The following is a 23,072-nucleotide window of genomic DNA, read 5'->3' as shown; positions in this document are numbered from 1 at the left end:
ACTATTATACCATACCATATAACAACACTGCGTAAAACGCCTTCGCTCCGGAACGCCGTTTGATATCAGTGAGGAATTAATCTCTACCGTCAAAATAAATACGAAAGAACCTTTCACTGTTTCTCACCATAACTCTGTTGCACCCGCGCTTACCTGCCTTTTGTTAACATGTCGATCTGGGGCCCACTCCCGTCCCACCTCTCCTTCCCGTAGCAACGAAGGTGGATGAAATAACACGGACAGCTGATCTCTTTCTCCGTCGTCTCCTCGAACATGAGATTTAAACCTCTAACCCTAATTCTATCCCCAAGATCGCCACAAAAGACTCGGCCGGAGCCTTCATGGAAGACCCCGAAGGAGCCCTTAGCTTCGACTTCGAGGGCGGCCTCGACTCCGCCGCTCCCGCCGCTGCCGCCGCCCCCCTCGCGCCGGCAGATCCCACCGCCGCAGCGGCGACCGCGGGAGCGGTCCCTCACTCTGGCGCAGCCGATCCGATCGCCGTAGCAGCTGGGAATGTCCCTGGGCGGCGGAGCTTCAGGCAGACGGTGTGCCGTCACTGGCTCCGTGGCCTATGTATGAAGGGCGATGCCTGCGGCTTCCTCCACCAGTACGACAAGGAGCGGATGCCCGTCTGCCGCTTCTTCCGGCTCTACGGGGAGTGCCGCGAGCAGGACTGCGTTTATAAGCACACCAACGAGGACATCAAGGAGTGCAATATGTACGTATTAAAACGAAAATTTTTTTGCTTAGCTTGATGATTGGTAGCATCATCTTCCTGATCACTTCATGACGCCATGGATCTCCTGTTTTAATTTTTTTTTTTGAAGATGTATATGTTTTCAATTTGGTCGCCTATGATTTGGCGTTTTGAACTTTTTGCTTTTTGATTGATGTCGACTAATTTCCTTCTTTTCTTCATCTACATCAAGTATGACAGTGGTTTCTTGGAGGCATCTAACGATGGCCTTCATTTTCTTTATCTTCCTATGTAAGCACTGTTCTAGTTGTGTGTTTCTCCCAGCAGATGGAATTAGGAGCATCAGTATAAAGCTGGTCCTTTGGCTTAGCAAAGAGATCACAGATGAGACAATTTAAGGGACGAAGTGTTCGGATTAAAACCAACAGAATACACTTTACAGCAAAACCCGCAAATCATGATGCAGTAAGGTGATTACAGTTAATAGGGCAAGAAGGACAAAAGAGGAGAAATATGTAAGCTTATTCATATCTATAAAGAGGATTTGTGGGTAGTGTAGAGAGAAGAATAGAGACGGATTTTTAGAAGAAAATAAGAAAAAAGGAGAACAATGGTAGGGTCTCCTTTCTACAAAGGGGAAATAACTTTTACTTATCCAAACATTCAGAAGTTGCAGCCACGTCAACCTTATTCCTACTCTATTAAGGATTTCATTGCAACCAAATTTATATGGAAAGTTTTGGCTATATCAAACTAAATCTGCTTCAGGTTATATAAAAATTCATTTAGTGTTTGATTCTGCTTGCATGGTGTTGAGCTTGAACATTCCTGTTAGTACTATATCATCCTTTTTATTGTTTCCATTTCTCTCGCTGCAACGCTGGCACCATTTATGAAGTTTCATTCAACTTTTGGACTTTATTTCTATTTTTTTAACCCCTAGCAGCACAATACTGGGATTGCATGAATGAGTGAAAAAAACATAGAAATGTATAATTGTGCAGTGTAGTCAATACAGGCATTTTAATATTGTTTTAATGGAAACTAACACTGTTTGGACTACTGATGATAATGTCTTGAGCTTCTGGTACAAGAATCAAATAGGGTGGGAAGGAAAGAAAGAAGATGGAGGTGAAAAAAGGCATAAGAGAATTGTTTATGTGCTTGAGAAGAGGGTTTGAAATTCTCATATGGTCTTCAGTTCTTAGCTTCAGTTCTAGAAGTTTTAGGAGTTGAAATATCATAAGTAGCAGTAACAATGTTATTTTTTTTACCAAAAGGATTAGAAATAACAACTTGAATAGAATAGTTTCCCTCCCTGTTATAGGATAAAAGGTTATAAAAATCAATAGGGCTCCTTCTATGAAAAGGTGTCCTGAGAAGATCTGACAATAGTTGCCCATTTATCATTTTCATGCCACTTCTTTTCTGTAAGAGACATGTTTTTTTCATCTGAAAAATATGGAAGAAACAGAAATGATGCCAATGAATCCTTAATCTTGCAAACAGTTGGGTGTTCCATTATTTGTATATTAATCATCGGCTGCATATATCACCTCACTGCAGGACATCTTGAGAATCTAGTTAAGTTTGTGGTCAAAATATGGTAGTTTTATCTTATTTTTCATGACCAATATTCAATTTATGTGAAGTTTGTTAGGCATTATGGAACTTAAGTTAAGTTTGTGACACTACCTTTGCAGGTATAAACTTGGTTTCTGCCCCAATGGACCTGATTGTCGGTATCGACATGCAAAGCTTCCTGGGCCTCCTCCCCCTGTAGAAGAGGTTCTCCAGAAGATACAGCATCTGGGTTCTTTTGGTTATGGGTCTTCAAACAGATTTTATCACCACAGAAACACTAATTATAACCAACAACTGGATAAGAATCAGTTGTCATCAGCTCCTGGGTTACATAATCAGAATACAGCAGTTAAACCAGCTTCTTCATTTGAACCATCAGATGTAAAACCATCACAGTCCCTAGTAGTGCAGCAGTCTCATCAGCAGCAGCAGCAACAACAACAACAATATCAGCAACAACAGCAACAGCAACAGCAACAGCAACAACAACAGCAACAGCAACAGCAACCACCACCCCCACCAACAGAGAACCAGGTCCCTGGAATTATGAATGTCTCATCAAATCAATCAACCAGAACTGCATCTCCACTCCCTCAGGGACAATCTAGGTGTGTTTGGAATGTCTAAAATTCTATGATTTCTGAGAACTTATAGTGATGAAGGTCTGCAATACCGTTAAGTACGGTTCAGTTTGTGCACCGTATAGGGACCAGGGCAAGTCGCATGATACACCTGGTTCTAGGCATGTTCCTTGGTATAGGGCTGTACAATCTGGTAAAGGGGCTGAATCACCCAGTACACCAGGTACAGGACCTGTACCAGGCAGTTCCCTTTTCTTGTTCTTTTTTAGCCTTTTTTTTTAGGTTTTTCCAGAATTCAGTACCTACCTGTCATGAACGGTCATCGTGCACCCGTAACATTTTCGCTCCACGAACCATTCATCGCTTTTGCATGCTTGTACAAATATTTGGTAGCATGTTTTGCCTTGGTTTTGTGTACTTTTTGTTTGAAAAATGTAAGCAACAACAGTTCGCAGTGCTGTAGTGCGATCTCTCATTGCATCGGACAAAATTGCCCCAAAATGGCTCTATTTTCGCGTGCCACGACTTGTTTTCTACAGACCATAGCCGCACGTGAAATGTCAGCCATCTCAGCACCCTGGAATCCCCCTGGTGGCACCAAGGAGGATGGGGCTTCGGGGTAGGGTTGAGCGTTGATCGGTATACACAAGTTCACACATTAACTTGATGGGAACTTGCCATCGTGCCCGACACTCTGTGAACAGTCGTTTGTGGATTTGCGATTATTCGTTTTGCCTTCTAAAGTTTTTGTTTTCTCCTTTTTTTCTTTCTCTCTTGCACTCAAAGTGCTTGCTGAATTGCTTGTAAGGCTTCCCTCTTCACGAGACGTCGGGACTTGTCCGTTGCTCATTTTTGAACTAATCAACATTCTTTTTTTATAGGTTCCTAAGCGAGGTTGCAAATTGGTTGACCCTTTGCGAATGCATATCGTAAGGGCGCGTCATGATTTAGGCAATCCTAGCTAAGTTCGAGAAGTTGATGCAAGGGAGCATCACAACTTAGGTAACTCCAGCAAAGTCTGTGACTTTGCCGTAAGGGTGTTTCACGACTTTGGTAATTTCAGCTAAGTCTATAACATTGTGGTATCAGAGCGGCAAGCAATTTGAGCAAACAACGAAGAAACTTCGCAATCTCGCCATGGCGATGCATCGTGGCGAATCGAGCAAGACGGGGCAAGCCAGACCATTGCCTCAAGCATCCGTAGGTGGGCTGCAAGTGCAAACTCGCTCTCATGCTGTTGGAGCCGCTCAGGAGGAGCGCAGCAGCGAACATGACGACCGAGAAGTTGGCTACTCTTCGCAAGCGGAGGAGGCGCAATTTGGAGTACCAACTGAAAAAAAGAGCCACAAGGAGAGACTTAGTGGCGGAAACCCGCTTGGATGTTCTTGAAGCGAGTTTGAAGGAACTCTACTAAGGCCAATGAAGGCTTCTTGCGGGTAGAGAGCTCGCAAGAAGAAGCTGAATCTCGAATCGACAAGGTTGAGTCCCTAAGACACCAAGGACTCCATGCAACATTTGCACGAAGTCGTGGCGAAACTCACTTCTAGAGTGATATTACACATAATGACACTAAATGCGGGAGGGAGCAACACTTGCGTTACGTCGCTACAAAACTTGAGGGCACTTGAGCCTCATTGCTACAGGGGTGCCAGGGATGCAAAGGAGTTCGAGAATTTCTTGTTTGACATGAAGTAGTACTTTTGGGCTACAAGGCTCGATTATGAAGATATCGAAGTTTCGATAGTAACCATGTATCTGAATGAGGATGCAAAACTATAGTGGCGAACCTGTTGGGAGGAGATCCAACAAGGTTGGTGTCGAGTGGACACATGAGAGGACTTGAAGCGGGAATTGAGAACTCAATTCCTACCCAAGAACATAGAGTTCGTTGTAAGGTGGAAGCTAAGATAACTCCGCTAAAGTACTTCCATTCGGGACTACGTGAAGCAATTTTTCGCATTGATGCTGGACATACAGGACATGTTCGAAAAAGATAAGCTGTTCAGCTTCCTCGATAGCCTGAAGCCATGGGTACAACAAGAATTGCATTAAAGGAATGTCATCGATGTGATCGGAGCAATTGCGGCCACGAAAAGGCTCACTGACTTTGTTTCCTTGGAGGACTCAGGGAAAAAGAAATAATCTTCAGGAAATCGCCCACCGAAATATTCTGGAGGGAAAGAGTCTGGTGGCGAACAAAAGAAGAAGAGTTCCCATAAAAGGCCAAGCTCAAAAGGTAAGGCCCTAAAATCTGGCGGATGCTTGTGCAGAGAATCACACATGGTGAGGGAGTGCTTACAGAAACAAGTACTTAATGCCTTAACAGCTTCAATCCACCCTCCCAAATTGGACAAGGGCAAGACCGTCGCTCTTAGTTCGAGTATCTAGCAACGACGATGAGGAGTCGCAAAGGCCCTAGATGAGAGCAATGCATTTGTTGAATGTGTTTCGGGGTCAAGTGGGGGAGAACTTGAAGACGAAGCCACAAAAAGCAAGGAGCAATGAATTGATGTATGTGGACATCAAGCTCAATGATCGAACAACTCGTGCAATGGTCGACACGGGCGCCACCCACAATTTCATTGTTGACAGAGAAGTAAGGCGACTTGGGCTAAACTTGGAGAAGAACCCAAGTCGGATAAAGGCAGTGAACTCGGAGGCTAAGCGGATCTCCAGACTAGCGAAGGCGGTACCCATCAAGATCGGGACGTGGAGCAAAAGCACAAATATGATGGCGGTGCCACTGGACGACTTCCAAGTGATTCTCGGAATGGAGTTTATGCATGCGGTGAAGTTGGTGCTAATGCTGTTCCTAAACTCCCTATGTCTAATGGGAGGCGACCACCCCTGCGTGGTTCCTGTTTCTCAAGGAGGAGCCAAAGACCCATAACAAATATCAATATGACAATTGAAGAAGGGGGTGCGAAAAGGAGATCTAACCTTTGTGGCCGTTGTAAAGTTGGAGCCACTTGACGGGGAGGACATTCATGAACCTGCTATGGTGACAAACATTTTGAAGGAGTTCACATATGTCATGTCGCCTGAGTTGCCGAAAACTCTGCCACCACGCAGAGGCGTGAATCATCGTATCGAGCTAGAGCCGGGAGTGAAGCCTCCAACGAGACCACCATACCACATGGCTCCTCTAGAGTTGGCAGAGCTTAGGAAGCAATTAGATGAACTGCTAAGTGGTGGTCTCATTCGCAGTTCAAAAGCACCATTCAGAGCTCCAGTTCTCTTCCAAAATAAACAAGATGGGAGCCTCCGATTATGTGTTGACTATCGGGTCCTAAACAAGATGACGGTGAAGAACAAGTATCCCATCCCGCTCATCGCGGACTTGTTCGACCTATTGGGTAAAGCAAAGTATTTCTTAGAACTCGACTTTCGATCGGGGTACTGGCAGGTGCGCATTGCCGAAGGCAACGAAGCGAAGACTACCTATGTAACCAGGTATAGAGCATTCGAGTTCTTGATGATGCCTTTTGGCTTAACCAACGCTCCAACCACATTTTGTACTATCATGAACAAAGTATTCAAGGAGTATTTAGATAAGTTTGTGGTTGTCTACTTGGACAACATCGTCATTTACAGCCAAACGCTCGAGGAGCATGTCGAGTACCTTCGAGCAATTTTTAGGGTCCTCAGGGAGAACACTTTGTTCGTGAAAAGGGAGAAGTGCTACTTTGCTCAAATGAAGATTTTGTTCTTGGGGCATCGAATCGGTAATGGTTCCATTCGGATGGATAAATCAAAGGTGCAAGCTGTGACGGAATGACGAATACGAAAGGAAGTACTGGAGTTGAGATCCTTCCTTGGTTTCGTCAACTACTATCGGCGCTTTATAGTTGGGTACTCGAAGCGCACAGCTCCACTGACGGAGTTGTTGAAGGAGCAGCCATGGCGATGGTTTGACAAATGTGAAGCGACATTCTAAGATATAAAGGCTACTGTGTTGGAAGAATCGATACTCAAATTGTCGGACTATGGGACGCCCTTTGAAGTCCATATATATGCTTCAAACTTCACTATTGGGGGAGTACTCATGCAGGAGGGTCACCCGGTGGCCTATGAGAACCGTAAGTTCAACGAGACCGAGCGACGGTATTTGGTGCACGAGGAGATGACAGCGGTGGTCCACTGTCTACGAGTCTAGCGGCACTACCTTCTCAGATCACGATTTGTGCTAAAGACGAATAACATCGCTTTGAATTACTTCCAAACTCAAAAGAAACTCTTCCCAAAGCAAGCACGATGGTAGGACTTCCTGACTGAGTTCGATAAGCTCGAAAGAGCAAATGTTGTGGTCGATGCATTGAACTAAAAAGTGGAGTTGGTGAATGCCATGTAGCTAGAAGGCAGAGGCCAAGCAAGTCAGTTGCGCTCCAACTTTCCTTCTAGAATCAGGGATAGACTGCACAGTGATCCCCAAGCAGTAACCCTGATGCAACTAATCAAAGAAGGCAAGACACGACGATTTTAGGTCCAGGAGGGACTCGTCTACAACAAAGGGAATAAGGTTTATGTTTCTCGAGCGGACAATTTGAGGCGTGAACTCTTGAGAGTGTCATGATTCCCTTTGGGCTGGACATTTGGGCATTCACCGAACATTGGCTCTCGTGGAGAGGGCCTTCTATTGGCCGAAGATGGGGATTGATGTGGAGGAATATGTTTCATTGTGCCTTACTTGCCAACAAGATAAGGTAGAGCAGCGAAAGCCGATGGTACTTTTGGAGCCATTGCCCGTACCAGAAAGGTCATGAGAGAGCATTTCCTTAGACTTTATATTAAGCTTGTCGAACGGTCGTAGGGGGACTCAGATTGATACTCATGATGGTCGATCGATTTTCAAAGTATACAACATTCACTGTTGCACCCCTACACTGTTCAGCAAAGGAGACAGCCAAGTTGATGATGAAGAATGTGATGAAGTATTGGGGAGTCCCGCACAATATTATTAGTGATCGAGATGCTCGGTTCTTGGGGTGATTCTGGATCGAGCTATTCATATTGCTAGGGTCCAAGTTATACTTCTCCATAAACCTCCACCTTCAGACAGATGACCAAACTGAAAGAATAAATTCGCTCCTTGAGCAATATCTTCGGCACTACGTGAGCAATCACCCAATAAGATTAGGTGAAGCTATTGGACATTGGCCAATTCTCCTACAACTTGCAACTGAGCTTTGTGTCTAACAAGAGCCCCTTTGAGATCATTACGGGACAACAGCCGTCGACTCCTCACACCTTAGTGATTGGTTATATCGGGAGTAATCCGTCAGCATATCACTTTGCGAGGGAATGACATCGAAATGCATATATTGCATAAGCTTACTTAGAGAAGGCGACTAAAAAGATGAAGAAGTTGGTAGACTTGGGAAGGCGACCACAAGAGTTTAAAGTTGGCGACTTGGTGTTGGTGAAACTCCAACTAGCATCACTCTAGTTCTTCAGGCAAAAAGTGCACAAGTGATTGGTGCACAAGTACGAAGGACCCTTCCTAATTATCAGTAGGGTAGGCAATGTCTTCTACATGTTGCAACTGTCGGCGTGGCTCAAAATTCATAATGTCTTCCACGTAAGCAACTTGAAAGCCTATCACTCAGATCCACAAGATGCTTCCCGAAGTGTTCCAACTCAGCTACCGCCACCAGAGCCTCCTACGAGAAGTGAGTTGAAACTATTTTAGCGGATTGCAAGACAAAACTACCCAACAGAGTAGAGTAAACCAAATACCTAGTGAAGTGGCGAAAACTTCTCCGAACACAAGCCAGTTGGGAGCCTGAAGACGCCCTACGACACGAAGTAGCAGCCTACCAACAAGCGTCGACGAGGGTGTCGATAGTTTAAGTGGGGGAGAATGTCATGAACGGTCGTCGTGCACCTGCAACATCTTTGCTTAACGAACCGTTCGTCACTTTTGCATGCTTGTACAAATGCTTGATAGTATGTTTTGCCTTTGTTTTGTGTGTTTTTGCTTGAAAAATGTAAGCAACGATAGTTTGCAGAGCTGCAGTGCGATCGCTCACTACGCTGGGCAAAACTGCTCTAAAATGGCTCCGTTTTCGCATGTCACGACCTGTTTTCTGCAGACCGTAGCCGCACACGAAACGTTAGCCATCTCAACACCCTGGAACCCCTCAGGTGGCACCGGGGGAGATGGGGCTTTGGGGTAGGGTTGGGCGTTGATCGGTGTACACAAGTTCGTACGTTAACTTGACGGGAACTTGCCATCGCGCCCGACACCTGGTGAGCAGTTGTTTGTGGACTTGCGACTGTTCGTTTTGCCTTCTAAGGTCTTTGCTTTCTCCTTCCTCTCTTGCATTTAAAGTGCTTGCTGAATTGCTTGTAAAGCTTTCCTCTTCGCGAGACGTCGGGATTTGTTCGTTGCTCGATTTTGAACTAATCAACTTTATCTTTTTATAGGTCCTACGGGACCTGAGCGAGGTTGCAAATTGGCTGACCCTTTGCGGATGCATATCGTGAGGGTGCGTCATGACTTAGGCAATCCCAGCTAAGTCCGAGAAGTTGGCGCAAGGGTGCATCACGACTTAGGCAACTCCAACTAAGTCCGTGACTTTCCGCAATGGTGCCTCACGGCTTAAGCAATTTCAGCTAAGTTCGTGACATACCGGTGTCTTGATACTCGGTATCACCGAATTGGCATTGTACCATTCTGAGCCTTGGCCGGTATTATACTGGTACATGAAATCACAAACCTTGATAGTGACACTATCTTTAAAGATTCAAATCAAGTTGTATTTAGGTTAACATTGACTCCATTCTGGATTGTTCATTTTGTCAATGATATTTAGTATTTCGTACCTTGATTTGCAAATTTATTTTAGGGGGTTTCTTTCTCTCTTAGTTGGCAGTGAACACTGACTATAGAACAGGATAGATAGGTAAGGTCAGAAGTAGTTCAGTGATTAAATGTATTGTTTTGCAGCACATTTGGATCACCTTTGTGAAGTGTAGGAGTAGCTGGTTAATCAAATTTATTTAAATGATCATGATAATTTATTGATAAAAATGCCATCGAACAGTGTGTAAATAGAATGATTGAGTCGGGTGAGTATTGCATTATCTATAAGGTTAAATAGAGTGTCATTTTGATTTGGATTATAAGATGTGGATTGTTGAGGTGTATGATCCAGATGACATTTTCCGTAGTGTATGCTCTGCAATGTGTAGTAGTTGAGAATGAAATTGGTGTGTATGTACTTTGTTGTTGTATAATATTCTAGTATTGATATTATAATGTGCAGATATTCTATATGTTTTTCTGGTATAGAGAACATGGTAGATTTTCTGTGATCCATTTCTAGTTTAAAGTTTCTTTCTCTGAGCTTGAGACTATCTGAGAAGGATGTGCTTCTCTGCTTCATTGGATTTTTACACCTTGAAGTGGTTAATATATGTAATCCATATGCATCATACATATTTTTTCACATCTTATATTCTTCATATTTTTAATATCTTTTGGATGGATTTGACTAGACACAGTATTGCAATTCTGATTAAGTTTTTATTCAAAAAAAGGTATTTTATTGTGAAAAGTTGCAATCGGGAAAATCTGGAAATATCTGTCCAGCAGGGTGTGTGGGCAACTCAAAGGAGTAATGAGCCTAAACTTAATGAAGCATTTGAATCTACAGAGAATGTTATTTTAATATTCTCGATCAACAAAACTCGCCATTTCCAGGTATCATATATTTTTCTTGAAGAAATTACTTGTGGACAACATTATGTAGATCTGCAACAGAAGTAAAATCAAATTTAGCAGTTTCTTATTGCATCATCAACTAATTGTGGCTGAAACATAGAATATTGTTTTTGATTTTATTAGGGATGTGCTAAGATGACCTCTAGAATCGGTGGCTTAGTTGGTGGAGGGAATTGGAAATATTCTCATGGAACTGCACATTATGGTCGAAATTTTTCAGTCAAATGGTTAAAGGTATGATTAGTTTGACCTTATGTAAGTTCTGCAACTTTAGATTGGTGTCCTATTCTTTCCCTCAATCAAAATGTCTTATATTTTTGTTAAATGGCTGTTCCTATTTTCCTTTTTCAAATTTCTACCTTTCTGCATAATGCAGAGTCAAGTATGTGGTAGCGTTTTAGAATTTGCTTCCCTTGAATCTTTTTATTACATTTGTTAGAAGCCTTTGTACTCAACTTTCTATGGGAACTTGTCTTCATTAGTTGTTGAAGCTTCTCACAATGGAGAATCATTCTTGCCTATGTTATTCATGAAAAATGTTTTCCAATCTGATTGCTATTAGTTTTACATTGAACACAAGCTATTTGTTATGAGTGTTTGTGGAAAATGAAGTTATAGAATATACAATATGATGGCCTATTTCAGACTAGCAGATTGACATGTAAGAGCATTGGCTGGCTCTCAGTAAAATGATGCAGACTGGTTTTTCTGTCAATCTGATTGGATATGGTGTGTTATGGTGCCTTGCTCTTGGTTAGGCATGTCTTTCTTCTGGTCAGATGAAGGATACTGTTTATGGTTTTAGATGCGCTGATATCAGTTTGTGGTGTCCATGTGAACACCAATGACAGATAAAATGAGAAAAAACATTTATTTTCTGCATTTGTTGGTCTGAAAATTGGTCATTCCTCAAGAGGCAAACAAAATTATTATAGAAGTTTCTTAATTGAAATGAGGATAATATCTAGATTTTGGACAATTTGGAAGCTATCATCCACCAAATTGTGTAAACTGAGGGAGAAAAGAAAGGGTTCAACCCAGATAGAGATCAGACAGCTGAAGCTAGATTGGTAGCTGCCATTAATGGGAAGAATAGGAACTTGGAGACCAAAATTTAAGGATACTCGATTCTGTAACAATATTTGTTTGGAATGAACAAGAATGCAAACAAGATGTACATACGATGCATGCATTTAAATTGGATTCATCATTCAAGGTGGATGGAGGTTTGAATATTGCATGAAGAAGGCAATCACGAGCCTTGGCACCACAGTGTGGTTGCTCTTTGCAATCTGCTAATGGCTTGAATCGTGAAAACAAGGCTGCATATTGACACTTTCTGGATCCTATATTGGTGAGAACGTCATGCTTTTGGGTTGCCTTTTGAGACATTATGACATTCAGTTAAATCACTTAAACTTGTCTATGCTATTTGTTGGATAAATAATTCAAAAATAAATGTCAAAAAAAAAACAAAGATGAGATACAGGATTAGTGAGAAAAACAGACCAAATAACCCTCTTCTCATTTTAAAATACATTTGGATATTTGAAAAGATACGGAAGGGTTAATATATGTAGCAATACCTTTCCAGCCGAACAGGCGATTTCCAGAACTCAAATCTCTGATTACCCAGGTCATAAAAGGAGCAAGCTTAATAGACCTGAATTGGCTAGGTGGTGGGAATATTAGAAAACCTCTTGTACCAAGCATGGTGAGAAGTCTTAAGACCAAAAAATCTTTTCATTGGCTTGCAACATTGTAATCATAATGGTTTCTTCTTTTATTTGGTTTGCTTGAGAAGTGAAATAATATAAAAAACCAAGGTATCTTATCAAAGAAATGTTTGAACTTAGTGTTGCATATTCATGTTAGTAAAATATCTGAGACAATGTCTTGTCCATTTGATGGAAACCAATTTGAATGCATTATTCACACAATGATTCTCATTGAAACATGATCAGGTAGCTGTGGAACTTAGTGTTGCTTAATATTTTCCTGGAATTGGTCATCTGTATTTTGTGTAACATGCAAAAAATGCTGCTATTACCTTTATTATATGGCTGTGATGCAGTCTTTTCCTTTTCCAAATAGATGAGTTAAGACACGAACCTCTTATGTTTACTCATGACTTTATTTCATGTTTCAGCTTTGTGAGTTGTCCTTCAATAAAACTCATCATCTCAGGAATCCATATAATGACAACCTCCCAGTGAAGGTATGACACAAAATCCCATCTGGTAATAAGTTAAAAAGGACAATTTTGTCCAATGATTTGCTTTCTTAAATATGGAAAAATTGAAAATAGTCTTGGGAGGATGAAATGCAGTACAATGTAGGATGTTCTATAGAAACTTAAGCATCGGTGAAAGTCCATGCTAATTGAAATTATTGAAGTATCAAAGATCAAAAGTAAAACAACTCCTTCCTTATTTTTTCCATTTCTACAATATTGATAAATTTGTTCTTTTATCTTGTTTGAATTGTAGTTTGAAAGACTTTGTGAAGCATTTCTGAACTAGTTATATCAACTGTTCATATTCTTTCTCAACTGATTGCTTAACCATTACAATGTTACCATTATGCCCTTGTATGTCCTTGAAAGGTTCCCTTTATTCATCTTGCTCTTCTGCACATGCCATGACACATCACCATCAGGATTTCTCATTTTCAAATATCATTAGAATCTATCTTCTTTAAAATATGTGACATATTGATAGAGATAAATGCTCATTGAATAATTATAAAGAATTGGAAACTAGACTGCCAAGAGGTGGCCATCTCATGGAAGTATGGCATCAGTTTCCCAATCAAAATCGGAGTGTGATGTCATTTTCTGTGTTAGTGGGAATTGGAAGGTTAGCCTTTTCGCTTAGTTGCAATTTGTGGACTATAAATTTTTTGATGTTTTTGTTTGATCATGGGGAGACAATGATGCAGTGGATGAAAGAAATAATTGGAAAGGAAGTTGGAGGATATTGAGGACAAAGATTATGAAAGAACAAAGTAAAGAAATCTAGAATGTACTTGAAAAAAAATCTGATTTGTAAAGGTGAGTTAGACCATGATTTGTGGCATTGGTTGAATCCAATGTGATATGCATGATTTGTATCATTATTATCTATGGTTGGTTCAATTTTGCTTGATTTTGACTGGCTTATAATCAGAAATCTTGGTGAAAAATTTATCAAACTCAAATGAAGTTGTTTGATGTTAACCAATTCTGGTCGATTTGACATTGTCAGAAGAAGAAATAGAAGAGGGGAGGAGCACCAGAAAAGGAAGGAGAAACAATAGGAATATTGAGATAGGAAAGATAATAAGGAAGCCTATGACAATGAGAGTGAAACAAGAGACAAGACTTTGTTCCTATTGCATTTACTATCTGCTTAAACTATCAGATTTGTTATCTTCCATCATTTTTGTAATGTTCATTGTCCACTGCCATATAAGACGTTAGATGGGATAATAGGATGTAGCCCATGTTTTGATTTTATATGATGCCGCCATGAGATTTAAAATCAGATCCAAATACCATGAGTGCTCTTTTCAAGTAATTTCTTTATGTTTATCTTTGCATTATCCTGCAATTTAGCTATGTTATCTCCAAAGTTATAGATGGATAAGTTTTGAATTCTATGTGATATATAAAATATTATCTATTGTAGTGATATCCTTTTCTTCCAGGTAAATATTGTGATGTAGATCATCCCATCTTGGGTGGTCCAGGGTCAAAATAAGGTTTACTGCTCGATAACCCTTGCAAATTGGTTTGTCTGCTTCAATTCGCCCATTACCAGGCCTGAACCAGGTGGGAAGCCTGATCAGGATTTTCATTGAATTGTTTTTTTTTTCGAATCAATTAACCTTAACCCCTTCCGTGATGTTCTGCCCTTCTGTACTCTTGCCATGCTTGCACAATCACTGGCTCACCTCTGCCTGCATTTGCTAACCCTTACTATCCAGTTTAGGATTTTATTGAATTGTTTTCTTTAATCACTTAGCCTTAACCCCTCCCCCTGACACACCCCTGTGTGCTTGCCTGCATACTGCCGGCCCTATGCTTGAATCGCCTGCCGCTATCAACCCATCACCTGAGCCTGGTATTCATGTCCTCTTTGGCTTCCTCTTGTCTTATCCTTACCCTCTTCTTCCTCTTCTCCTATTTTTCTCCTCTTCCTCACAGTAGATGAGGTGAATCAATTATAGAGAAACACCTAAGACAATTTATTAGAATTAAAAAATAATTACTTTTGATTTAGTAGTAATATTGTCTTCAACAGAGCTAAATGTCCAGGAAAAGGATCAGTACTCTATCCCAAATAGTTGTGATATTCAATTTATTGTTGATTTTTGTATTTTGGAGATTTTTTAGTTTTTATCCCTTGGAATAAGATGTTTGCCATTAAGACGTCAATTTCCCTTTTGGATTCTTATTTAATTGCAGATAAGTCGAGATTGCCAAGAGTTGGAGCCTTTTATTGGTGAGCAGTTGGCCTCACTGCTTTATCTCGAGCCGGATGGTGAACTAATGGTGTGCTATTTCCTTTTCAATTAATGTCACTATTGGAATGTTTTCCAATTTCAATTGCATTATTCTCATTTCTCAAGTAATTCAAATTCTGAGAGTTGAGCTAGGATGTGTTTGGTTGTGTAAATAAAAAAATCATAATTAAAGTAAACTCTGATGAGTAGTTATTGTGAAGATAGACAGGTCTGGCAAAATACACTAATGTTAGACAGTCAAAATCATGAAATTGTTTGATTTTGTTGGATCCTTAATCAACTCAATGGTTTCTGTCAACAATTTTAGGCTTGAATAGCCTTCAAGTTTCCATATTCTTTTTTTCTGGTAGATTCAGTTCAGATCAATAAATTTTAGCATGTTATATAATCTTTGCCTATTGTTTCATGTAGTATTATAGTTCTCTGCATGGTCAATATGCTAAAATATTTAATCATTTCACTTGGTACTTTCTGCTATTTGGTTAACTTAGTAGATCATTTGCATCTCAGTCACCTATCGATGTGAATTATGCTTGGATGACAGTAGTTGTTTCTATCTTTTCATTTTTCCTCAGAATTCGTATCTTAGTGTTGATGTTGTATTGTATGGTTCAGGCAATGCTGATAGCTGCAGAGTCCAAACGTGAGGAGGAAAAGGCCAAGGGAGTTGGTGCAGACGAGGCTGCAGATAATCCAGATATTGTCCTGTTTGAGGACAATGAGGAAGAGGAGGAAGAGGAAAGTGAGGAGGAGGATGAGAGCAGTGGCCAAGCCACCCAAGGGAGAGGAAGGGGAAGAGGGATGATGTGGCAACCACACATGCCACTGGTACGTGGAGTGAGGCCCGTGGTTGGTGTTCGAGGCTTCCCTCCAGTTATGATGGGGGCTGATGGATTTGGTTATGCTGATGGTTTTGCTGCACCAGATCTTTTTGGTCCTCGGATCTTTCCGCCATTTGGTGGGCCAAGATTTTCTGGTGATTTTTCAGCAGGCCACATGTCGGGCTTAGTCTTTCCTGGTAGGCCCCCACAGCCAGGGGCTGTCTACCCAATGGGCAACCTTGGGATGATGATGGGACCTGGTCGGGCTCCATATATGGGTGGCATGCCAATGGCTGGGATTGGCCGATCCAATCGTCCTGTAGGAGTACCACCCTTCCTACATCCTCCACCTCCACTGAATAATCGGGCTGCCAAGAGGGATCATAGAAGACCAGTTAGTGATAGAAATGACAGATATGAGGCTGGATCTGATCAGGGCAACAGGGGCCAGGAGATGGTGGGAAATGTTGGTGGAGTGGATGACGACACAGGGTATTGGCAAGGTGAAAAGGCTCCCGAGGATAGATACGGTGCAGGAAGAAGCTTACAAAATGATGAGAGCGAGAGCGAGGATGAGATGGCACCAAGACGATCGAGGCATGGCAATGGGAAGAGGAAGCATCGTGTGTCCGAGGGGGAAGCTGCCTTGGACTAGTGAATCAGACATCAACTCGGTGTGAAGGAACATGGACGTCACAGCTTCTTGCTCAGGACATTTTTTGGAGATGTACCCAGATTGTTTCCTCTTTTTTTGCCCTCTCAACAATGTTTGTAATATTTGTACTACAAAAATGGAGTATGTTGCACAGAAAAGGTTGGAACTAAATCTTTATGTTGAGCAGTGAAAAGTTATGTATTTGAACGATAGAAATTAGTCAGAGGATGGCGGGAATGCAGGGTAACCGCTGCCATCTAAACTTGTTTCTGTAGAGTTCTGTATAGGATGCTGAAATGTTAACCTGTACAATCATTCGAGTTGTTGAGGGCCTGCAGATTGGAATCAGCCGCAGCAAATTTCAACACAGATTTATGCCTCCCGATGAAGTTTCTCCTCGAATTCAATTTCTGGGTTGTTTTCGGTAATGCTGAAGTTGCTTTTCCTTTGTTGTCGATAGATTTGTTGGTCAATATCTGCGAATAATTGCATAATTGCTACCCCATGAGCAGTGGCCGCAGATACAATCTTGGAAGTCCTCATTCTGATTTCTTGAACAGGTGATGCTTATAAGCTATAGATTAGATGGGATGCTGCATCAACCGAATCGATCATTGGTTCGTTGATTAGCTGCAGGAAAAAAATAACACAAAATTATCCTTTAAACAAAACATTTGACACTTGGAAATCGAAGTCATGTATGGGAGGGACTCTATCGTTGCCGCCTGATATTGATACTTAGAAATGGAAGAATTGCATGGTAGCAGAAAGTTCGGTCTTAAGCACACAGAGCAGTCTTGTCACAAAAGCATAAACAACGACTAAATCAATAAGATATCACAAACAAACCATTTCTTTGTATTATTAAACACTGGTGTCGATCTACAGGCTGATGTATAGCTTCTTCTCTTAGCTTCTTGTGGATGGAGCAAGGACAAGCTGAACATGATTGTTGCGCATCTATATCATTATCCTCCCACTTAGATCACACGGTTATAACAAAGCTAAACAGTGTCACCAGAAAAGAAAAATGGTCTCCATCCATCACTCCTCTTTTGTTTATATGTAACACACATATATATAAGGAGAATGAGACATGGTAGCACTATTACAGGAAGCAGCTACACGCTGACATCGGCCGCCCTCGTCTTTTTAGCCATGAGATTACAGCACCAAGTCTCTTGTTGCTCCAGCTCCAGCACTCAGCCACAGCAAAACCATTTACTCTGAATCCAGATTTGTGAAGCAGTTATGAGATGGATTAAGAGTTGGAGATTTAGATTGCCACATTACGGTTAATCTTAAATGGGAGACATGAGAAAGAAGCATACACTCTTTCTTGGATATTGATAGGTGGGATCTGGATTCAGACCACCTACATCATTTCTTCTTGGTGAAGCTGGGGCACCAGAGTTAACGATAGGTGTCTTCCTTTCATCCCGAGCTTTGTTGAATATGACAGTAAAACCTTCAGCCGAAGCAGGATTATTTACATCCCACTCTCCGAACTTGGGCAGTGGACGACCTTTCTCCTGCTGCATTTAAACATTAATCGTAGAATCTGTGAATGTCATGGCAGAACAAAGCTGCAGAGCACTATAAAATAAAAAACAGCAAATTGCGAAAGAAGATAAACAGCATCGACAAAGACATGCAACATCATTTCCGTATCCACAATCACAGACAAACTATAAGGATCGATCTAAATGCAGTGTACACTGCAGTTTTTCAAGTGATTCATGACGTCGTGTACCCATTGGCATCTAAGGAAAGAACTAACAGAGGATGAAATAGAAGATCTAGACAACGAACATTGACTGCCTGCATCGAGGAAAAAGAGAAACAAAGATATTTCTTGAAAACAATGCAGCTTGGTGTATTCTCGTTTCACATTTTTGTGTTGATCAACTGTTTGATTAATACACAACCATACCTCCAAAACAAGCATAGAAAAGCTTTGTTGCTCAAATGTATGAACAAAAATGTTCATACAAATGTCAAAAAGAAGCTACTTGGCAGCAAGCACGAATACCATTTCCATAAATCTAGTTCATTAATTTAACTATACTAAAAGCTAGTTGATTGTTTTATGGACAAAAAAAAAGCTTCCAATTTTGAGAAGAAAATATCATATCCATGCCAATTGTGCATGTGTTCCGATTGGACAAGCAATACAAGAAACAATGACCCAAGCTGCAACTACTCCAGAAAGAAATTACGGGGGCAAAACCCTAATGGATACCGACATGACTCTAATTGATACCACCAGCTTCAACATACAATCTAAAACATCAAACCTTCGAGGGAACAATATGCCACACACAACTAGCAATCCAATTCGTCTTCTGCAGCATCTACGGACACAATGAAGGCTATCGTATATCCTTACCCAATAACCTCTTCAAATCCAATATTCGAACGAACTACACCGACATCCTATTCATGTCCAAGAATTAACTCCGACGAGGAAGAAGGCAACTTTACTAATTCCAAGGTTTAATCGACCAATAAGCATCAAAAGAACGTAATGCGCGGGAAAGAGATGCACTTACCGACGCCATGACCGGCGGAAGCAGAAGCTATGAGATCCAAATGTCGGAGAAGATAGATAGATAGAGAGAGAGAGAGAGAGAGAACTCGGTAAGAAAAAGGGACGAAGAGGGTAAATTGGTCGGAAGAGAAGACAGAGAATGTATTGGGAAGAGGAAGAGAAGCAGAAAACATAAAAGGCAATTTGTTCCCTAAAATACCCCCACTCGTCTTTCAAACTACGTATTTATCCCTCGCGAGTCTACACCCACTCTGCGTTTTAATACTACCTCGACGTACCAGTCCTATCCGGCGGGCCCCACAAGCTCACATCAAGACAACTGGGTCCGGTGGTGAAGTGGGTGGATATGTCGATGCTCAGAGATATTAACAATACGATAATTTGATGTTGCGTCGAAGGGCTACGGATGTAATTCCACTGAACGCACCGACGAATGCGGCCGGTCGTCCGCTCGCAGTGGGGCGTGGCGTTGGCTCTTTTGACGGGTCAACGACGGGCCCGGTTCTCATTTGACGAGGGACCCACGACTTTCGCTCGTCCATAGCAGCAGGACGGTGAGGTGGCTCGACGGTCACGTGGACCGTCTTCCCCGATGATGTCCTTTCCAAGACAGGGAACACCGCTTCGTCCGCAGCCAATATTATTTATTACGCTTCTTTTGTATTCGACATTTGTTCTAATAATCTTATCTTTTGATGCTATGCAACCTTAAGCCGACATTTAGAAGAATAAGTTATCGTCAATCAACTAATAGATTCAGACAAACAGTATATTCCAATCCTGCATACGAATCATAAGAAACAAGTTTAATTGTGCAAAGAGAAAGCATGAGTACGTGAAATAACTACGCAACTAAGATAAGAAGAATCAAGGAAACACGAAGCCTTAACACAATCCGATCCGTCCATTTCCAGGATCATCATCACCGACCACTTACCTCCTGCACTCCTATACTCGAGCGCCGTCAGCGGCTGAAGCCTTGGCCGTATCGTAGGACGCATGGAGCCCGAAGAAGAAGTAGTAGATGAGCAGCAGTACGGTCCATACGCCGAACCTCACGAACGAAGGCCCGTCGATTGAACCGAGCAGGAATATGTTGATGGCAATGGACGCCGACGGCAGCCACGGCACCAGCGGCACTCCCCACGTCTGCGGCGCCCTCGCCTGCGGCACCGCCCACCACAAGAACCCTGTCGCCCCGAACCATACCACCACCGTCACCACGTAACCGACCCACCCTTCCCCGCCTGCCGCCCAGTACGCAGCGGTCGCGATGGAAGATGCCAGGATCAGCATGATGGCGCCTAGGAGCTTGTTTCGGTTGGTGTCGGTCGTCTCGCCACTGACGTAATAACGTCGGACGAGGAGGGCCACCGCAACCAGCATGAAGATGAAGAGTGTCGAGATGGAGAGGAGGTTGGAGAGGATGTTGAGGTTGGTGAAGAAGGCGATGATCGCAGTGGCCACGAGCATAACCACGGTGGCGTTGATGGGGGTGCCGGTGGTGGAGTGGACCTCGGCGAACCATGGAGGAACCATGTGGGTGCGGGCGATGTGGGTGAGGTAGCGGGCCTGCCCGACGGCCGACACGAGGAGAACCGTCGTCATGCCTTTGAGGGCGCCGAAGGCCACGATGTACTTTGCCCAGTCCATGCCGATGGCCTCAAAGGCCACCGAGAAGGGCGCATCGGGGTCGATCTGCGCATAAGGCTGCATGAGGCAGAGAGTGAGCGCCAGTAGGCAGTAGCAGACGGTCGTGATGATCATCGCACCGACGAGGCCCAGCGGGATGTCCTTCGCCGGGTTTCTGGTCTCCTCGGCCATCGTAGACACTGCATCGAAGCCGACATAGGCGAAGAACAGCACAGCGGAGGCAGAAAAGAGTCCGCGAACACCGAAGGGAGCGAATTCGGAGAGATTTTTGGTATTGGCGTGGGTGAGGCCGGCGATGATGATGAATATGATGATGGCGAGGTGGATGATGGAGGCTACGTAATTGAAGCGAGAGGTCGCCTTGGTGGAGAGGACAGCGGCGACGCAGACTAAGGTGATGACGACGACAGCGATGGGATCGAGGTGGCTGTAGTCGGGATCAAGGGAGGTAGCGTGGATGCGGAAATCGTTCGGGTGGTGGTTTAGGAGGGTGGCGAAGTACGACGTCCATGAGCGGGAGACGGCGGCACCACCGATCACGTACTCGAGGAGGATGTTGCCGGCAGCGATGAAGGCCATGAAATCGCCGAGCTCGACACGAAGATAGGCAAAGGAACCACCTGTTAAGAAAAAGGAATCAAAGTAAGCTAATCATTACTGGAAGCAAAGCAAGGCGGCGGTGGTAACAGTATAGGCCGAACCTGCAACTGGAATCTCCACAGCGAACTCGGTGTAGCAGAAAACAGAGAGCATGGCAGAGACGCCGGAGACGACGTAGGAAAGGATCACAGCAGGGCCAGCATCGTCACGCGCCTCCTGGCCAGTGAGGACGAAGATGCCGGCGCCGATGACGGCGCCGATGCCGAACCAGATGAGGTCCCACCATGTGAGGTTCTTCTTCATTTCGTGCCCACTCCGTGCCCTGATCTCGGTGAGCTCCGACTTGTCGAGGGACCGCGACATGACGCGATCCTTGAGTCGCATTCCCGTCTCCTTAAGCGCCTTGCCGTAGTTAGCCCAGCTCTGGAACGACTCCTCGGGAAGGAAGTCCTGCTTGGTGCAAGAACAAGTTCTTCTCTGCGGCTTCCCTCCGCCACTGCCTTCGCTGATGGTCCCCATGCCCACTTCGCTTCTTGGATCTCCTCTTCAGGCTGTCTAATGGCCCTGAAACAGTGACGACAGTAAGCATGCAGTGTTTGTTGTTCTTTACCCATCTTCTTTCTTATCTTTTGTCGATCTCAATCTTAAATATTTTCTCATCAGGAAACTTCAATGATTATAGTAAGTAATAAAGGAGATAATTATATTCTATTTTTCAGAGAATAAGACTCTTGAAGAATATTTCTTAGTATAAAATGGGGATCAATTCATTCTATCTATAGATGAAGATACAATTGTGTAAAGGAAAAAAGTATTGATGACTGTATCAAAATCGACAGTGGAATAGTGCCTTGAATCTGTATCTATGCCTGCAGAAATGGTTATTATCTTGTATGCTAATATCCCATTAAGAACGCAACAACTCATGTCATATCATAGTATACCCACTGGCAATATGAGAACTGCTCTTGCTTGCCTACTGTTTGTTTTTTTGTCAGTTCCAAACTCGCTTGAGAAAAACCTCACATATCAGAATCGAAAAACAGTGAAACAGCAACCTTTTTACTACATTTTTCTGCAGATGTTCGACGATATTCCAGGAAAAATCACACTAGTAATCAACAGAAAATAAAAGACAAACTTTTGTTTCTTTCTCAAAGGAAAATAAAAGTTGAGACGAGAAAAGAGAGCAATCTACCGATGCAAAGGGGTAGGAGAGGGGAGTAAAGCACAGGGAGGAGGAGGAAGGAGAGCCCAAGCACTCGATGGCTCTCTCTCGTAGACGACGAACTATATGAACACCAACGTCGACGACGACGAACTATATGAACACCAACGTCGACGACGACTAACCCCCCCCCCCCCCCACGCCAAAAGGTTTCACCGACCAAAGCCGAGCGACACGTGTTAACAACACCCCTGCGGCGCGGGAATGGAGGAGATATTGAACAGCGATCGGAATCCAGTTCAGATACACGGGAGGAAGGAGCCTCATTGTGGATTCCCAGCTATCTATGGAGAGATTAATTGACAGCCGGCCATTGGCTGTCATCCGTTGTGATGTTTGCCGTTTAAAAGAGTATCAGGGCCTAATAGATACTGCTGATCTCATTGAAATCTTCCATTTCTATCAGATGCCAAAGATCTAGTGTGAGTTTTCCAAAAAAATTTCTAACTTTGATTTATTTTCACGTAGCA

The 23,072-nt window shown here is 42.9% G+C and overlaps 2 protein-coding genes and 1 non-coding gene across 3 annotated transcripts; 1 reads left to right on the top strand and 2 right to left on the bottom strand.

Annotated features, from left to right (window-relative positions):
• Window positions 1–254: 254 nt before the first annotated feature.
• Window positions 255–16,959, top strand: LOC135615112 (zinc finger CCCH domain-containing protein 45-like). Its single transcript, XM_065113190.1, has 7 exons — window positions 255–718; window positions 2,401–2,889; window positions 10,405–10,567; window positions 10,712–10,822; window positions 12,738–12,806; window positions 15,036–15,122; window positions 15,710–16,959. The coding sequence occupies exons 1-7, from the start codon at window positions 342–344 to the stop codon at window positions 16,568–16,570; spliced, it is 2,157 nt and encodes a 718-aa protein (XP_064969262.1). The 5' UTR covers window positions 255–341; the 3' UTR covers window positions 16,571–16,959.
• A 448-nt stretch (window positions 16,960–17,407) lies between these two features.
• LOC103988534 (uncharacterized) lies at window positions 17,408–19,261 on the bottom strand. Its single transcript, XR_010487847.1, has 3 exons — window positions 19,123–19,261; window positions 17,902–18,105; window positions 17,408–17,796 (listed from the first exon to the last, which is right to left on the bottom strand). It is a non-coding gene; the product is annotated as an uncharacterized LOC103988534 (transcript).
• Window positions 19,262–20,069: 808 nt separating this feature from the next.
• LOC103988605 (cationic amino acid transporter 1-like) lies at window positions 20,070–21,924 on the bottom strand. The gene is made up of 2 exons (XM_009407190.3): window positions 21,476–21,924; window positions 20,070–21,394 (listed from the first exon to the last, which is right to left on the bottom strand). The coding sequence occupies exons 1-2, from the start codon at window positions 21,891–21,893 to the stop codon at window positions 20,070–20,072; spliced, it is 1,743 nt and encodes a 580-aa protein (XP_009405465.2). The 5' UTR covers window positions 21,894–21,924.
• Between the last annotated feature and the right edge of the window lie 1,148 nt (window positions 21,925–23,072).

This window comes from Musa acuminata, chromosome BXJ2-6 (assembly GCF_036884655.1).
Source record: "Musa acuminata AAA Group cultivar baxijiao chromosome BXJ2-6, Cavendish_Baxijiao_AAA, whole genome shotgun sequence".
Lineage (NCBI taxonomy): Eukaryota > Viridiplantae > Streptophyta > Magnoliopsida > Zingiberales > Musaceae > Musa > Musa acuminata.
This window is presented reverse-complemented; position numbering and strand designations above follow the sequence as displayed.